Raw genomic sequence first — 18,947 nt, forward strand, 5'->3', positions numbered from 1 at the left:
CGCAAACAAGAAACAAGCTAAAACTAACATTAGTCATGGGGGGAAACCTGTTTTTCTCTCTCCAAGAAAATCAAATTAAGCACAGTTTAGAACAAATTTTAAAATTGTTTCATCAATAGAAATCACATTGCATTGTAGTTAAAGTTTATGATATATATAAACTGCAGTTATGTAATCTACTCTGGTTGAGACTCTCATTTTGTTTTGTTTAATTTCATATCAGTTCAAAACTATTACCAATTTGAAAAACGTATTTCAGTAATTTTTATTAGAATATTAATAATGCATTTGTTCTCATTTCCCAGTATAGTTCTCCAAATTTTCCTAATAAATACTTTGAAAAACAGTAGAAACTGGCAAGAAAAAAACTGGGCCCCTGCTCCAAACTTAACTAGCTAATAAAGGATGATTTGAGCTTATCAGGCTGATAACCATCTCCTTTCTAAACTTCTCAGGGAAAGGCTGAACTCGAATATCCTTCTTTCAAATTCCTTTCAGTTTTGCATATTAATCTTTAAAAATCTATATGATATGAATCTAAAAGACTTGTCCCCCAACGGGTACAGGTGCTGATTTTCCTCAAAGGGTTGTGTGCATCTCACTGGTCTGTTTTGCATGGCACGCTAAGGCAAACCTGCAGGCTCCTAGAGATGAATGCACAGCCACTTTGCTCTTCCTTGCTCCTTTTTGCTCCTATAACATATTGAACTTGGCCAGCATTTGGTCCTGGACTCATGGCTAAGATCTCCCTTCACTAACTACTAGCTGTAACCAAGGTTTATTAACTGCCAAATGGCAGTGAAGGACCAGCTTATTGACGAACACTTTTCTTGTGGAGTACTGCATGTAAAAAGTGGGAAGGGTGAGCATATCTGAACTTTAATATGGTGGCGAGGGATCATGTTTTGAGGCCAGGGAGTTGCCTAGAATAGGGCACTGAAAGAGCCAGAAGGGAACTCTGTTCAAAACTCGTGGTACTTTGCTGCATTGAGAGGAATGTGCACATTTTGTGACTATCCAAACAGCAATTTAGTCTTCCATGGTAAACCCTGAGGAGTGACTGCATGCTGCCTTTTATTTTGAACTTGCTTACTTTTTCATGCTCTTTTTTTCTGTTTGAACCTACAATAAATATTTACTCTGCTCATTATATAAATAGTGTAGACTGGTGGGGGGCGGGGGAGGTATCTACAAGCTCAATATGAAATCCAAGTGCCTTAGTGTAACATTGCTAGCACTGGAAATTAGTCTTAAACAGACGGGTTATTTGGAAAGGTTAGGAAAACCTTGTACTACAAAAGTAGTATCTTCTGCTCTTGGCAAATCCTCTTGAAAAGGCTTTCCTGAGTGCTCTTCACCTGGGTTAGGAAGTGGTAGTGAAGTACCTTAAGTGACCTTTCTGTGGTAAAGAAGAAAAGAGGCTTCTGATTTCTGTTTGTACTACTTGTCATAACCCATGACAAGCTGCTATGTATGCCAGAAGGTCCTTTCACGGCAAGACTAGGACTAGCAACTATCTTGTTTTCATGTTTCTAAAATGTTATATGTTTCCAATTAATAACAATAACAATCAAAGCTAAACTACAGGCAAACCAGAAATATTTTAAGTGTGAATAAACATTTGGGTAAAATAAAATAAAACACCTCCATCAAATGTCAGCTTTTAAAAATTGTTCCCAGTCAATCAGGGTCACATAGTAAGTGTATTATTGATGCCACAGCATCACACAGCTAAGTCAGATTTGGCTATCTGAGACCAGTTTTGAGCACGGACAATGCTTTTGCATCTCACTGCTAACACTTTGAATGGGTATCTGGTGGGAAGAGCATGGGTTGCTGTGGTGCAAAGACTTTTTGCCCCTGTTCACAGAAAGGGGACATTTTTCACATGACTGTATTCAGATGAAGTGTCTTTCTTTTGGCTCAGTCCTAATAACAGTCTCCCACAATGAGCCAATTTCACAACACCTCCCACTTGTGTGCTATTAAGCTCTCTGAATGCATATAATAATGGGCTCCCCAAGATTTTTGAGGATATTAGAAAAACTTTTACTAAATGTATGCATGCCGCAAGATAAACACTTACCTGGAATGCGGATTTTAAACTTTCCACTCTGTCCAAAGCCACCTTCTATTAAACCTTCCTCTCCTGTAGACAGCTTGACCTTCAGCCCCACAAATATTTGGATGTTGGTCTCTTTTTTAAACAGTGAACGACCAATCACACTGTAATCATCACAGAGCTACAAAAAAACAAACACACAAACACAAAATCTAAGTTCTTGGTTTTAAAAAAATATTTTAAAAGGTACTGCATTGGCAACCCCCTGCAATGTAGGAATCACAGCTAAAGAATCTCTGACAGATGGCCATCCAACCTCTGCTTAAAAACCTTCAATGAAGGAGAGTCCACCACCTTCCAATGTAGTCTGTTCCACTGCCAAATAGCTCTTACCATCAGAAAGTTCTTCAGTGTGTTTTGTCAGAATCTCCTTTCTTGTTATTTGAATCCATTGTTCAGGTCCTCCCCTCTGGAGCAGCAGAAAACAAGCTTGCTCCATCCTTCATGTGACAACCCTTCAGATATTTGAAGATGGCTCTATATCACCCTCTTGGTCTTCTCTTCTCCAGGCTAAACATATCCAACTCCCCCAACTGTCACTCATAAGGCTTGATTTCCAGGTCCTTTATCATCTTGGCTGCCCTCCTCTGCACATGTTCCCGCTTGTCAAAATCCTTCTTAAACAGTGGTGCCCAGTGCTTTTTTTTTCTAAAAAAAATGTTTAGGGGTACTCTCATTTTGACTTCAAAAACCACCATTTTATAGTTCAAATCAAGAAAAATAAATACAGTAAATTGACAAAAGTACGAAGATTCCCAAAATGTTTAGGGTATGCGTACCCCTGCATTCCCCCAGGAAAAAAAGCACAGTTGGTGCCCATAACTGGAGAAAGAACTGCAAGGTGAGGTTGAACCAAGGCAGAATAGGGTGGTACTTTTAATTGCTTTGATCTGGACACTATACTTCTGTTGGTGCAGCCTAGAATTGCATACACACCCCTGGCTGCATCACACTGTTGGCTCATGTTAAGTTTGTAGTCCTTCTTTAAATCCTTCTCACAAGTACTATAGTCAAGCCATGTGCCCCCCCCCAATATTTGTGCATCTGATTTGTGTATATTTGTGTTAAGCAGTCATTTCCTTGGCTCCAGGTTTCTAATATGTTATTTACCACGTTAGATCTGCTTCTAAATGCACCAGTTGCAGCCAAATGCACCCAAATGCATTACTCCTACTGACATGTCTACTACCTTTCAACTCCTTACCACCTTCATTTCAGCAGATTCTTTTGCCTGTTCATATAAGGAAACATGCCATTCTTAAGGAAATCAGCCCTGAGTGCTCACTGGAAGGATAGATCCTGAAGCTGAGGCTCCAATACTTTGGCCACCTCATGAGAAGAGAAGACTCCCTGGAAAAGACCCTGATGTTGGGAAAGATGGAGGGCACAAGGAGAAGGGGACGACAGAGGACGAGATGGTTGGATAGTGTTCTCGAAGCTGCCAGCATGAGTTTGACCAAACTGCGGGAGGCAGTGGAAGACAGGAGCGCCTGGCGTGCTCTGGTCCATGGGTTCATGAAGAGTCGGACACGACTAAACGATTAAACAACAACAATAAGGAAACATGCTTCCAATATGACAATACAGTGGTACTTTGGTTTAAGAACAGCTTAGTTTATGAACAACTTGGATTAAGAACGCTGCAAATCTGGAAGTAGGTGTTTTGGTTTGTGAACCTGAGTCCCCCACTGCTATGGGAAAGCACACCTTGGTTTAAGAACGCTTTGGTTTAAGAATGGACTTCCAGAACGGATTAAGTTCGCAATCCAAGGTCCACAGTATAACTTTTAAAAATTCATCTTTGCAAGGAGTATGTAATCATGTCAGTTTGTTAAACTCAGAGTCTTAAAGTAGCTGTATTTAATTTTAATTTAAAGATTATTAAACCAGTGGAAGTCACCATTCCAACTTTGGATTCATAATTAAGCAATCAGGTACAAGAGGCAGCAAGCTTGTTGCACGGGGAAAGATAAACGATGCTCCCTGGGGCACTGGCAAAGCAAAGGTGCAACGAAGTGAGCCTAATCCCCAAGGTGTGAATATCTTTGGATGATACTAACCCCTGAAGTCACTGTGCCTCAGTGTCATAACTAGAGTCTTGACATGAAAGGAAATAAGAAAATGCTGCTTTATTGAATGGCAAGCTACCATGATTTCTCTTCAAGTCAATATTGTAATTCTGTGTCGCACAGATACCACAAAGTAAGAAATACAGAGCAATACAGACAGACCTTTTTAGGTGGACCAAGAGTAATATTTTAAATTCAGGAGACACAAGATTTTCAGCTGCACGGAATTCTTCTCACAACTAATCTGGATGGTAAAAATTGTGTATTCAGAATATTGCCATAGTCAAAAAGCAAATGCAATATGGTTTGTGGAAAGTATAGGAGTTGAACCTGAGAAGCTTTTTCAGTAGTGGCTGGTTTTGAAAGCTTATTATTTATTTTATTTAGGGTCCAAACCATCTGGCCTTAGGCATGCATTGCTGTCCAGTGAGCACTGCTCTCCAGGCACGAGGGGGTTACTCAAGGAGAGGGAAAGGAAGGAGGTGAAGATGCAAAGGAGAACTGGATTGTCAAAATTTTCCCCCATTTATACTTGTTCCCCCCCCCCATTTATATCTTACCTTTTGAGCATCAGTCCTAAAAGCAACTAACAACATTTTAAAATAGTAATATATACTGTATATAAAATCAGTACACAACATGAGGCTACATGAAAACAGGCAGCTAAAAACAGCCGGCAAAATGGGATTGGGGTAGGGGAATTAAGTTATAACATAAGTAAGTCACTTTCTGCAAAATGAAGTTTCCCATTTACAGAATTAGAGCACTAGAAACCACCTTGACCAGAGTATGGTCTAAATAAATGCATAGGTGAAGGTAAAGGGACCCCTGACCATTAGGTCCAGTCGTGGTGAACTCTGGGGTTGTGGCGCTCATCTCGCTTTATTGGCCAAGGGAGCCGGCGTACAGCTTCCGGGTCATGTGGCCAGCATGACTAAGCTGCTTCTGGCGAACCAGAGCAGCGCATGGAAACGCCGTTCACCTTCCCGCCGGAGCGGTACCTATTTATCTACTTGCACTTTGACGTGCTTTCAAACTGCTAGGTTGGCAGGAGCAGGGACCGAGCAACAGGAGCTCAACCCGTCACAGGGATTCGAACCACCGACCTTCTGATCGGCAAGTCCTAGGCTCTGTGGTTTAACCCAAAGCGCCACCCGTGTCCCTAATAAATGCATAAGCAGGGACCAAAACTCAGCTAGTAAGATGAGAAACATTGCTCATTCTTAATTTTGTCTTACAAATCACACCTAATCTAAAATTAATATTGACCTGTATCAATTTAATGCAATATTATGTTTGCTTAAGGAAATACAGAAAATTATTTCTTTGTTTTTATTTATTTTAATTTTGTCACAAAAAAAATTTTTTTTAATTATTCAAAGGACACAAATAGTGATTTGTTTTTTCTATACACGAAGTTCCCAGAAAGAAATTACTTTTTTACTATTTCTTTCTCTCTTTGCAGTCACTTTCTTTCTGTTCCAGAAAACTATTTTGAATCTCTTCTATGACTTCTGTATCTCTTGCAGATTCAGTACTGTCTTTAAGTAGCAATTGTTCTGTATTTATTTATTAATCTTGGATTTCCCGTATAGCTGTGAAATTAATCTAACCACAACCAAGTATTATTCTTGGAACCATATTTTATCAGGTAGTTTTGAAGCAACACTCTTTATTATTATTTGGGATGTTTTGATTAGAATGCCAAATGGAAATGGGTGTAGATCATGTCTCAAATTTTATTTATTTGAGGACACGTCCACCATACATGGAATAAGGTTCCTTCACTTTGTTTATATCTCCAACACATTATTTATTTTATTTTATTTTGCTAACATCTGCATATCATTTTCATATAGTTTTCCCCCCAGATTGCACAAAGTGAATCTTAAGGTTTTTCCCCATAATTGCTCTCATTTTTTCATCTCAATTGGACAACCAAATTGTGTGCTTACTCTTCTCTACCGAATTTTGATTTTACCCAGGAGAAGCTTCAAGATCCATGAAAGCCCAGATAACAAGAAAAGTGTATATGCCTTGATTTAGCAGGAATGATCCCTTATAGAGTTAAATTAACTAATTTGGACAAATGCCCTTTTAAGAATGGTTGTTTTAACAGATTGGTTTGGAAAGTTGAGAACCATGGGCATATATAAATTCAAATTGGACTCAGTTTGAATTGGGCAAGTGTATCCAGGCTGCAATTAGCTTTTTGGTCCTTTAAGAGCAAGTGAGCAACTTTCCTAGAGTGTAAGACCAACGCCAATAAAATAATAAAATCCCATAGAAAGGCCAAGGCAAAGACATCTCTCTCATGATATGTCCAAACCTGTGCCAGCTATGGTGAGTGCCAGGCGACATGGTTAAATGAAAGCCCTGAGGGGATTCAACAGGATGTGTTGCTGTACCAATATGCCGGTGTGAGACCACAGAAGAGCTAGCTTGGCACCTGAGAACACAAAACGGTGGAGCTAAAAAGCAAACTGCAAGGTCCAGTAGTGGACCTTCCTGCTAAATGTAAAGCATAGCCACTATTGAGAAAATGTTTCTTCCAAGAGCTAGAATGCCACAAGTAAATGAGTAACAAAATGCAACATATGTTATTTTTATATGGTATGTTTACACAAAGGCATCCATTTACAACATATGATGTTATTATTTGTGGGGCAAAAATTTTTAAGAAAAATTCTAGCCCCAAAGGGGGGATAATGTGATAGGAATTTTATTGTCTTATATGGCAATGTTCATAACCGCACGTACATAGATTGGCACAGGAAGGCCAACCTGGAACCATTTTGATTCCTAAACTGAGCAAATGTTTTCTCTGCAAGGTCAAACTGGAAAGCCTCCCCATTGTCTTTTCCTTCGCAGGTCCTGTCTTGGGGGTATGTCTGTGTTTGAATAAGTATTTATCGCTACAAAAGACTGGCCAGGCTACCAAGGAAATCCAATCAAGTAACCTGCCAGACAGGAGATAAACAAGGACAAGAGAAAAACAACATTTAAATTTCTGTGATGTAGGTGGGATGTATCTGAGGGGTGGTCTTAGGTTACAACCCTTCTGTGATGTATGCATAATGTTTCTGGGGGTGGTCTTGATCTAGAGGATGGGAAGTTCAAAAGTCTTTATAAGCCCTTGCACAGCATTTTTGTGGGTCCTCTTCCTCTCCTGCGTGTGAGGGGAGCACCCTGTTGCAACAGATCAATAAAGATCAAGCTTACTAGCTGCTTTGCTTCTCAATATTCTCTGGTTGGCCTCTGTTATTTTCTCCTACCAATAGGGAACCTATGTAAGGACTCTATATGGGCTGTTGGATACCCCATAAGGGAAAAGGGCATATTTTTATTTACAACAGTTTGGAAAGCTTCACTATATGGCCACCAATTGTTTACTGGCATGTAGCAGGACAGGAACTTGAACTTTCAAAAAATAGCATTTTTTTCGAATGTGAACAACTGTTGTGTTGAAACTGTCTTTATTTTTATGCTGCCCTCTCCTTCTTACAAAATGTTTTCGAAAAGCCTATTATTTGCTTCCACTGAAATCCAACTCTTTATTACTGCACCAGCAATTTAGCGCCAATCACTGGATAGAGCCATAATCTCCTCTGAATTCTCAGAACATCTACTATGGCAATCACTTTGCCCATTAGCTGAGCAGCCTTTTGGGCTTTGGGTCTCTCCTCAGACTCTCCTCCAGTTTCTTTCTGGTTATAAAATGTGAAGTTTAAAAACCTAGAGCTGCAAAGACAACAACGGATACATACTCTTCTTTTGAGGCAGCAGACAGGGGCCTCGCCGTGAAGGCAGACTAATTTTATTAACTTCAGGGAAACTTCAAAAAGCTTAAGGGCTTTAATGCCAGACAGAGACGACCCCAAAAGTCAGTTTAAGTGCTGCATAAACAAAGGATTAGGTCAAGAAAAAGCTGAAGGCTCCTTGCATTTCTTGTTTATATTGTCATATGACCTAGTGGGAGTGGAAGAGGGTTGCCTTTCTGACTTTAATCCTCCATGGTGTACAGTGGCGCTTCAGTTCACTGACCTACATTACAATAATATTTTTTTAATTTATGGGCAGAGGTGCAGCATCAAACTCACTTAAGGAGTTAAAAAAAAAGAAAAGGGAAAGGGAAAAAAGAACAAATGTTTCTGACTAGTAAATTCTCCCTCTCTTGCTTAGGTTAGATCAGCAGCTTAGAAAGGGATTTCAAGTTCAAAGGGAATGTTTCTGTTGCTCTTGTTTTATGGCTTAGACCAGAGGACACAATAGCATTGATTTTTATGAAATATTCCCTCCCCCTTGGCTTTTGTGTTTGCAGAAAGAAAAAAAACAAATAGTACTGTATTAACATAGGTGAAGAGTCAGTCCCTCTCCCTCTCCCTTACACACACAAACTTTAATACAGAGTACACAGTTTTAAAATCCTTTGATTTAAATATTATTTGCATTGCGGTATTATGTTTGCAATGCTGTAGCTACGTTTTGCGTGATGACATCCAGTACAAACTCGTGGTTTAATTCTATCGACGGGGTGGGGGTGGGGGAGAGAATACTTAAACAGAACCTCCTCCTCTTCAGAGACACCAGAAAGTCTATTCTAATTTTAGAATAATGCAAATTACAGTCAGATTCAGTCTCTGAAATACATTATTGCTCATATTTGGAAATTAACAGGCACCAGTTTTCCAGGAACATAGGGAGACATAAAACAATAGGTGGGGAAAGAGAACTAGAATAAGGAATGAAGGGGGGGGGGAGAGAAGTTGGGGATAAAAAGATCCTCTAGAAATAATCTAAATAACGAACTGTTCCATAGAGCACAGGTCAGGTATATGCTAAGGAGGATTCAATCTGGCAGTATTTACTTTACAAAGCTAGGACAGTTAAGCTTAATAAAGGTGTTGGGGAACAGGGCTGTCAACCCAACAACTATTTTTCACTTATTAACTTCAGTTCATTGACTACTGAAGCATACATAGGCCTCATTCAGATATAAAACTAATTATGGTTCAGCATTTACATGAATGAGCCTTGGGATCATCAGCCCCCTCCACAATGGCCATGAGATTGGAAGCTTTTGCTTCCATTTTCAACTTACCACAATTAAGAATTATTTCTAAAATTGGACACAAACTGGGTTAGTTTTAACCAGGCATAGGCAAACTCGGCCCTCTAGTTGTTTTGGGACTACAACTCCCATCATCCCTAGCTAACAGGACCAGTGGTCAGGGATGATGGGAGTTGTAAGCCCAAAACATCTGGAGGGCCTAGTCTGCCTATGCCTGGTTTTAACTATGTTTTACTGAAACAAGCCAACTTCAAACTATTATGTATGAAGTTGTCTTGTTTCAATAATGAATAGTTAAGATTAACCACAGTTTGGTTAACAGAAAATGGAAGCAAAAGCTTCCAATCTCCTTATCCTAGCAGTACCTAGAAGAGTGTAGGAGGAAAGCTTCTACATCAAGGCTTGTGTGCTAACAGTAAGCTAAATGCTCTTTTGGAAGAGAAAGTAAAAGGACTGGAGGAGCAAGTTTGCTCACTGCCTCATTAGAGGAGATAAGGATACAGGGGGCACTATGGCAAGGACAAAAGCAGGAAGAGTCTCAGGGAAGAAAATGAGAACTGTAGCAAACAGGGGAAGTGCATGAACCAGAGTGACTGTTAGAAGCAGGAACATTCTGAACCACTGGAACTAATGTATTGTTTTCAAAATCTTTTCAATGAGAGAGGCTCTAACAATCCCGATGGAGAATGTCTGAAGCAGGCTGCACTAAGTGGGAATGAAGAATCTCAAAGCTTCGGAAACAGAGGTAGCTCAATCGCCACCTACATGAAGAGAAGGACAAAGGTTGTAGACTCCCTACTAAGAAATAAGGGTGTGACTGTGTGCTGATCAGATCTGTTAACTTTTGGAGAATGCTGATCCTATAGTGCCTGGATCTAGGATGGGCTGGACAAGTGGTTTGTCATGCCTACTGATCTTTATCCCTTCTTGTTCATCCATGTGGGAACAAATGACACCATCAGGCACAACTAGGACAGTATCCCATCTGATTAGGCAGCAAAAGGGAGGAAGTTGAAGGACCTTAGTATCTAATTTTTCCTGTGTAAATGCAGAGAACTACATACAGAGAGAAAAATACTTCCCTAGAATGTCTTATGTAGATGGCATCAACGAAAGAGGCTCAGTTTCTGAGACCATGTCTAAGCTTCCTTAATGGACTACTGGCAGGAGATGGGCTGCTCCTGACAAGGATGGGGGGAAATGAGCTTGGCAGAAGCATGGTGAACTTGATCGAGAGAACATAAAAACTAAATACTGTGGGGGTGGAGAAAATAGCCCAGAGATAAGCACATAAAGATGGGGACTTGGTACTACAGGAGAAACTGAGGAAGCTGTGGTGTTGCCTTGCAAACCCACATTAATATAGCAGTTGAACAGAAACCCAAGGTTTTTGATGTCTATTCACTAATGTGCTGAGTATGGGAAATAAGATGAGCTTGAACACCTAATACAGGAAGAGAAATGTGACTTTATAGCTACAACTGAGACTTGTTGGGATGACTTTCATAATTGGAATATAGCACATGAATGTAATGGAGGCCTGTACAAAGCCTGTCTGTCCTTTCACAAAACTTCCTTGCATCATTGCTTGATGTTGCAAGTACAGACCCTCCAAATATACAAAATGGTATTTGTTCTTTGGTTAATTTCTGCCTGACAAGAACTCATTAGTAGCTTTCCAATTCTCCCCCTTCCTCTCTAGGTATAGCACTAATTGCTCTAACTATCCATCTCTGAAGGTTTCATGAAAATGTGACAATCCTCATGCTGTGCAGGGTCACCTTCTTCTCACTGATTGGACTCCCATTATTAGTTGGGTTTCTGGGTAGTCCAGGAATCTCCAGGATTATAGAATAAATAATCCTAGAAGGGGATTCAAAACAGTAAGACTGAGGACAGCACATACACACTGTACAGTCCTAGCAGCATTAGAGCAAAGAGAAAGTACAGGCACAAGGCAGGATGGGTAACCATTTGGGTAAAGGAAAGGAAAATGGTCTGCCACTTCAACCAAGGGTTTTTAATGTAGGGAAATAAATTGGATTTGAGGAAGGTGTCATTACATATTTCTCTCTCACACACAAATCATTAAAGTCCCTGCCTCCTTTGCATTAAAATGTTCAAATTTGGAGCTAGCAGCTGGCTCTGAACCTTCATGTCCACAGTGCTGTGAAGGAGAGTTTGGGGCAGACAGTCTCAAACCTGGGCACTATATAGGAATATACAATGCTCACATTCAGGACTAGCATGAGTCTGAACTGAGTACAACAACTAGTGTCATAGCAAGTTCACAACAGAAGCACTGAAGATTTGTAGGTGTGGGGCTAGTTGCACAGAGAGCCTTAAACAAGTTGAGCATTTTCTGATGTAAAATTACCCCTTGCAAATTACCCTAATCTGCAAATTTTCCAGAAAGTTCTCTATTTTTTCTTTCTTTTTATAACCCCTATCAGGGGCCTCAAGTCAAGGAGTTGGACTTGATTACATTTTGGTTCCTTCCAGTTGTAGGATTATGTGATAACACCAATAAGATGCAGAACCGTAACCATTATCTATAGTAGAAACAAACAGAAAACAAAACAAGCTTAGATTGATTCTGCTAATTCTATAAGCCTATCCAATCCATGAAATCTTACTAGGCAATATCTCCTACAGTATTTTAGTAGCACTACAGCCCAGATCAGCTAGAAGTGGCCACCAAAAAGAAATCATTTAAATCAGTTCAGTAACAACAACACAGGTTGCTTTATAGTTTAACAACGTTGTTATAAAAATGGCAGTCAAGCCAAGAACACTGAGGGGGGGAAAAGTTTTAAAATTACATATTTTGAAGGGGGGAAAACTGCATTAAAGAAGTAAACAAAAGATTATGGGAATGTTGGGTGGGGAGACAGAAAGGCTCGAATCCTTCAAAGCCCAGGTTCTAAACCTTTAGCAGATAGGATTTATATATTTGCTATTACACAGAGAAAATAAGATACAAAACCATGAGGATGAGCTTTTCCTTTTTTTTGTCTAAAGCATTAAACACTGAGATGCCCAACTAGAACTGATAAGACAACAGAAGCCATTTTCAGGCATTCTGGGCATTCACAAATACACAGAGAAATGCACAACAAATGACACAAGGAGATGAGAACACTGGCTCTATGCCCATCACCCTCTCCAAACTGCAGAACGATTATCTGCAGCAAGAGGCTCCTGTACTCAAGGAAGTTCCCCACGTGATGGAGAACTCTGGAAATCAGGGCCCAACATCACATGGGCCTCCAAAAGTAGAAGCAAGTGACCCACTTCAAATAACCACCCTCAAACTCACAGAAGGTGGTGGGGCAGAGCCTGAACACTTGTCCCCATGGCTCCCTTCGCCATGTGCTGTATCTCTGGATTTTGAGAACACTTGAATAGGGCTAGAGCTAGATTATGTTACAAATCTAAGCATATAAACTTGCTTTTAAACTCATACAATCATGTGCAACTCACCAACTCTCCTACATTCTCATTATGCCCTTATCAGCCTCAACATCACTAACAAAAACAGATACTCAGTAAGTGACTCTAACACAACTTTAAAAAAAATCAATGACTGTTCAAACTCCTGTGCAAGCCAAAACGTTTATACTGTATGGTTTAATCTAACAATATCCAAAGCAATGGCCATAGACAATTTCTATTAGCAAGCCCTGCCAAATTCTGCCTCATCAGCCAAAGCAAGTATATTTACTGTTATTTTAAAAGTAAAATATTTATTCTTTTCTTAGAACTGCCTTCACTGGAAAATGTTGTGACCAATTAACCAAACCATGTTGATCCATATTTTGTAAATTACCATATCCTTCAACCTTCTGCCACTAAAGTTCATCTTTTTTTTTATCTTCTTCACTTTTAAACATGAATAGTATTTCAAATGAGAACATCATTATCTCCACATTCCTAAGCTTCACAAAATTGCTCAATCGCAAACAGAACAGCAGCCAAAAAATAAATACATCTCTTATGCTCCTATTTTACTGCGGATTTTAACCTGTGAAAGCATTGTGCATTTTTATCCACTGAGTGCCCTCATTGCTGTGTTATTATCACATTTAGCATGCCATCAGCAGCCAAGCACAACCAAGCAAACCCATGTTCAGACTTCAAAGCAGCTAAAACATTAATCGTGGTAAAAGCAGGTTCTGCTAGGCAGTTCCGTTTACTGCCAAACACTGATATCACACAGCATCATACGTATATAACAGAATTTAAATGGCAAAACTAAGGAAGAAATAAGGCACCAATACTGCACCTCAAGTACAATGGCCAACACAGGCCCTACAAGGAATTTTTGTGTTGCCCTTGTTAAAATCCTAACACTTTGTCTTTTTATTAGAAACAGAGAAGCTCAATGGGTATCCAGTACCAGTACTGGGCCAATTAATTTTAGTAGTTCTACTCTGAGTAGAACTTAGTTTCAGACAACCCTTTGATTATAGAGAGGTGTATGATAGCAATGTGCTTCAGAAAGTAGGTACAGTATAAGCAAGACTATAGTAGGGTTGCGGCTTCTTATTCTGTATCCACACAATCCAAAAGATGTGCGAGCAGTTATGATGATGGATCATGATGATCCAGATGCAGGCTTCAAAGTATTTGTGGTTAAAAAATAATACAGTAACTTGGTCGTAACCAAGCTACCCTGTTAAAATACCTGTTCATGAAGCCTTGTTGGCCAACAATCTTCCAGTAAATCTTCACATAGCAAAGGGCTTTGTGTATGGTTTCAGCAAGGAGCTGTTCTCCTTGAGGTATATGTTTATTTTCACTAAACAAGTCCAAAATAACAACAAGCGGTGCAGCTTGTGCTTTGCAAACATGGTAGAGGGCTTCCCCTCCACCCGCCTTCTCTTCCTACTGTAGCAGAGTTACTCATTGACAAGTATCCCTTGCCACAGGCAAAGCAACAACATTTCAGGATCTAATCTTGGTTATCCAAAACATTTACTCAACAGACGCACCAAGAAGTCACAGCACGAAACTATGGATCACCTTTCACTTTTGAACTTGGTGCAGGAGACTTTTTACCCCATATGGCCAATCAGATGGCGTTTCCTCAGATGATTAGATTCATACTTCTCAACGTATGCACAAAGGACATCATGTTTTCTACAATCACACACACACTTTAGGTGGTAGTTAGAGCTAAGCCAAGCTTATGGTCAGTGAGGAGAGGAGTTTAACCACAAGTCTCTGTTCAGATGGCACACAAAGCCAAACCATGGTTTAGCTTGGGTGGGAGGAACAAAGTGGCTGCAAGCTCCTCTCTGGTCATAGCTTAGCTTATCATGTCATGTGAACCAGGTCAATATCTCAGTAATCGTAGTAACTAAGTTGAGTTCCATGCTGTAAGGAAAGCAAAATATAAATGTATTAAATAAACTAGTAATTATTATTAGTCGTACCTTGGGTTACAAAAGCTTCAGGTTACAGACTCCGTTAGTCCAGAAACAGTACCCCTGGTTAAGAACTTTGCTTCAGGATGAGAACAGAAATTGTGTGGTGGCAGCGGGAGGCCCCATTAGCTAAAGTGGTACCTCAGGTTAAGAACAGTTTCAGGTTAAGAACTGACCTCCAGAACGAATTAAGTTTCTAACCCGAGGTACTACTGTATTCCCATAGTGTAGATGTGGAGAGGGTGCAGAGGCTGAGAAACAGTGACTTGTCTAAAACAACCTAGAGAGCTTGAGGCTGGTGTAATATTTGAACTGGGAGCTTTCAAAGAGCTTACTGACACATGGGCCACAATATCTCTTCAAGCACACACACACACACACATATACCGTATTTTTCGCCCCATAGGACGCACCTAGTTTTTTTGGGGGGGGGAATAAAGAAAAAAATATTATTTCCCCCCCCCAGGCGCGGGGCTGGCGCGGGGGAAGCCCGAACTTCCCCCAATCCCAGCGCCGAGAACAGCCTGCTATCCGCAAGCCTAGGGAGGCCAGCAGTAAGTCGCGCCGGTCTCCCCAGGCTTCGGAATGCAGGCAGCTCGCCCCAGGACAGCAGGCAGCTCTGTGCAGCCATCGGGAGGCGGGCACGACTTTGCGCCCCGCTCCGGATGGCTGCGCAGAGCTGCGCTCGCCCCGGGACTGCAGGCAGCTCTGCGCAGCCATCGGGAGGCGGGCGCAACTTTGCGCCCCGCTCCGGATGGCTGCGCAGAGCTGCGCTCGCCCCGGGACTGCAGGCAGCTCTGCGTTCGCCCCATAGGACGCACACACATTTCCCCTTCATTTTTGGAGGGGAAAAAGTGCGTCCTATAGGGCGAAAAATACGGTACTTTCCCCTGTGTGAAACCCACAGCGCAATTTGCATGGGTCTGTAAGAAAGAACCTCATAGGTGGGGCCAACTGCATGGCTCTTTCATATCCACTTTCATATTCTGCAGGTAAAAAGAGCCAGTCTTAACCACTATGCTATACCAGTAATTGTAGAAAACTGGTAGCTTGTAAGCATGACACAGGGTCTCTTTCATGTGATTCTTAAAAAGAGCGGCAATTGTCTGCTTTGTGGAAACAGTGTGTTCACAAAGGTGTACTTCTCCCAATGCATGCAGTCCCTAGACTGACTAACTGAAGGCATCTGATCTATAGGTCTGTGAGAAGTAGGGGATTTTGCTGAAGGGTGGCAGCTATAGAACAGCTGTAAGTACTGTAGTAAAAACTTAAGTGCTAATTCTTTACTGCTACCTAATAACAAGCTACTGAAGCCATGATATTTGGCTGACCTGAGCAAAGAAAACAACTCACAAATGCATAATAGCTACTATTTCTCAAAAAAGCAGAGCAGACTTTGATGGAGCAATGAGAGCAATGTATTAATCTAATTATAATTAGAACAATATATAATTGCCTGATTTGAATTTATTCAAGGTGAACTGGCCATTAAAACAGGAGGAGTTCATATCAAATTCTGCAGCAAGGAAGGAGAACAGGATCAACCCCAGCTATATTAATTGACCATAGTGTGTTTTCTTGGGGGGAAGGGAGATGGAACACCACAAAAAATCACTAAAATGTGTTTCAGGAATAGACTCCCATGAAACTGGCAAGCTAAAGACGGCAGTCTTTCCTTCATTCCCAGCCTGTTCCCTACAATGCTTTTAGGGTGAAAGTATTCCTCATGGCATTATTGTTTAGTGCCTCCCTAGAGCATTGAGAGGGGGAGGGCAGACACCCTCTTCCTTCCTTGACAATGAGAATGCCCTTTTCCTCAATCCGTGCCAAGAATAGACACTGTAAATTTAGTTATTCTAATCTCCAGACATCCATCGAAAGCAGGGTGGGACCATCTGAATCAGTATTTCTATTAAACCAGAGTCTGGACTTTTCTTAAAAGCAATGAATGATTTCACCACCCATTTGTTCACACTCCCCCCCCCCCCCGACAACTGGGACCAAACATTAAGCTGCAGCTTTCTCTAAAAAAGAAAAGAAAAAACCTATCCAAGATAGTAAGCCCCGAACTAAACAGAAATAAATGAAAATTTGTGAAAACAATTTAGCATCACCAGCCCTATATAAGCATGTCTCCATGTTTCCTCTTGGTATGAAAACCGTACATTAAGGCAAAAGGGAAGTCAAGTGTTAGCAGCAGAAAGAGCAACGTTCTCTCTGCTATCCTGGGCAGGCTTCTGGAGAAATTTCATGAACAGATAACCTCCAGCCCTATTTTTAATTGCCACAGGCTTCAACAAAGACCATGACTCTGTCATCTTAGTTCCAGTTGCATTTTCCCTATTACCACGTCATTGGCTGTCAAATCCCCCTTCTCTTACGTTCCTCTCTAACTTTCCTTTACTATATTAACTCTTCTGCAGCCCAGTAATCTCTGGTGATCCTCAAATTATATCACACAAGCTTACCCGTTCCACTTGTCCTTCCTTATGTTTCAGCTTGTAAACTTTAAGCTTTGGGAGACATGTCTCTGCATAATTCTTGTCTTCCATCCCTTGGAGGAGCACTCCATGGAACGCCAACCTGCAAGTGTTCGCATGAATATCGGTATCCAGCTTTGAGCCAATCACAAGACACAGTTTAGGGCAGGTAACTGGCTTCTCAAACTCAAGTAAGGCCCACTGTTGTTTTGGGAGCTGTCTTTCTTCAGTGCAGTCATTCTCCTTGTTTTCTTCTGAGGACTTTGAGTCTTTGGAAAGATATTCCTCCTGATAAAGATATTCTTTTCCAAAATCAAAATCATTCTCCAGGGGTTCTTTGGTGAAGTCATTAGGAGCTGGGCTGAAGAACATAACTCTTCCCATAACAGTTTCATGGCCAACTGTGATATGAAACTTTGCCTTGGTCTGAAGAGTGCCTCGGAAATATGGGATTTTCTTTAAAGAGATGATAGCAGCATGAATAGTCTGGAGAGATTCAGGTGTACAGATCAGACCTCTTTCCAACAGCTTTGGATCAAACTGAGTCACACAGATTCCTACCCTGTCACCCTGCATGGCATAGTTAACTGGAGTATGAAACATCTGCATGGACTTGACCTTCTTTGTCACCTATTTATGGGAGCAAAGGATAAGAAAAATAGTCATATTCATATGGTTTATTTATTAATAAAGCATTTTATTAATTAAAAACATTTATACCCACTTTCTGGGTCTTTAGAAAAAACAAAAACACACTTTTCAGTAGAGTTATTTCTAGACATTAAAACACTGCTCTTTAGTAGAGATACATAGTAATTACAAGAAAAATCTACCCTCTAAATTATCTAAATGAATGCTCCCTCTAAGGATTACTTTAAAAAGCTTTGGCTATCTTTTGTACTAGAAAATAATACTAAGAATCATTCTTTTGAATTTGGTAACTTTTATAGTAGCTGAAAGGAATTAGCAGATCAGTATGTGTCTGCATAAATAAGGCACTGATTTGTTTTTGAGAAGTACAACTAAGCTACACAGTAGCAATCTTATAATACAAAAATAATAAAAAAGCTGACCTTCTCTTTCTACTTTCCTTTTATTCTGTTATATGAATTTGCTGCAGTTCTACAAATTAGACTAGGCAGTAGTTAGCAACCTTTTGGGGTCCAGGGGCACATTTGGAATTTTGAGAGGAAGTCATGGCCACCAATCACAAAATGGCTGCCACAAGAGGGCCTGGTTTGACACAAAATGGCTGCCATGAGGCTTAACACAAAATTGAGAATACTGGTATTCCTATATAACAGAGCATCAACTGACTGGTTGACCTGAGAGAACAGGATTAAATTTCCACTCAGTCATGAAATTATCTGGCCAATTTTGGCCAAGTCACTCTGTCTCCCTCATAGGATTGCTGTGAGGATAAATGGGGAGGAAAAGAATCATGGGTGCCACACTGAGCTGCCTGGAGGATGTTACTGTGATCAAATATAAATATTTTTTAAAATAAATGGAAAGAAAAGGCAATAAAACAAGCATCAAGGCAAATGGGGAATGTATCCCCTTTGTCTCCCCACCCCTCCTCAAAATCAAAATGTAAGAAATAATGAGAACCTAGGGAACAAGCAGATGAAACATCCCCATCGCTGCTGCTTCTCCCCCATCAGAATGCACACCACAGCTAAAAAAAAGGCAGGACTAGAAAAGGGGGGATGGAGATCCCCTACAATGCCACTGCTTCCCCCCAAAATAAAAATGCCTTCCAGTGCTAGAAAAAGC

The 18,947-nt window shown here is 40.6% G+C and overlaps 1 protein-coding gene across 4 annotated transcripts in view; it reads right to left on the reverse strand.

The window, feature by feature from the left end:
• The window catches only part of EEFSEC (eukaryotic elongation factor, selenocysteine-tRNA specific), a 162,042-nt gene that overhangs the window by 47,602 nt on the left and 95,493 nt on the right, over positions 1–18,947 (reverse strand). For all 4 annotated transcript variants that reach the window (XM_081851007.1, XM_081851010.1, XM_081851008.1 and 1 more), the window contains 2 exons: positions 17,160–17,801; positions 2,087–2,243 (listed from right to left, as the gene is read on the reverse strand). In XM_081851007.1, coding sequence (XP_081707133.1) covers positions 2,087–2,243; positions 17,160–17,801 — 799 coding nt within the window. The remainder of the gene's footprint in view (positions 1–2,086; positions 2,244–17,159; positions 17,802–18,947) is intronic.

Source organism: Podarcis erhardii (assembly GCF_964252035.2).
Source record: "Podarcis erhardii genome assembly, chromosome: 2".
Classification (NCBI taxonomy): Eukaryota; Metazoa; Chordata; class Lepidosauria; order Squamata; family Lacertidae; genus Podarcis; species Podarcis erhardii.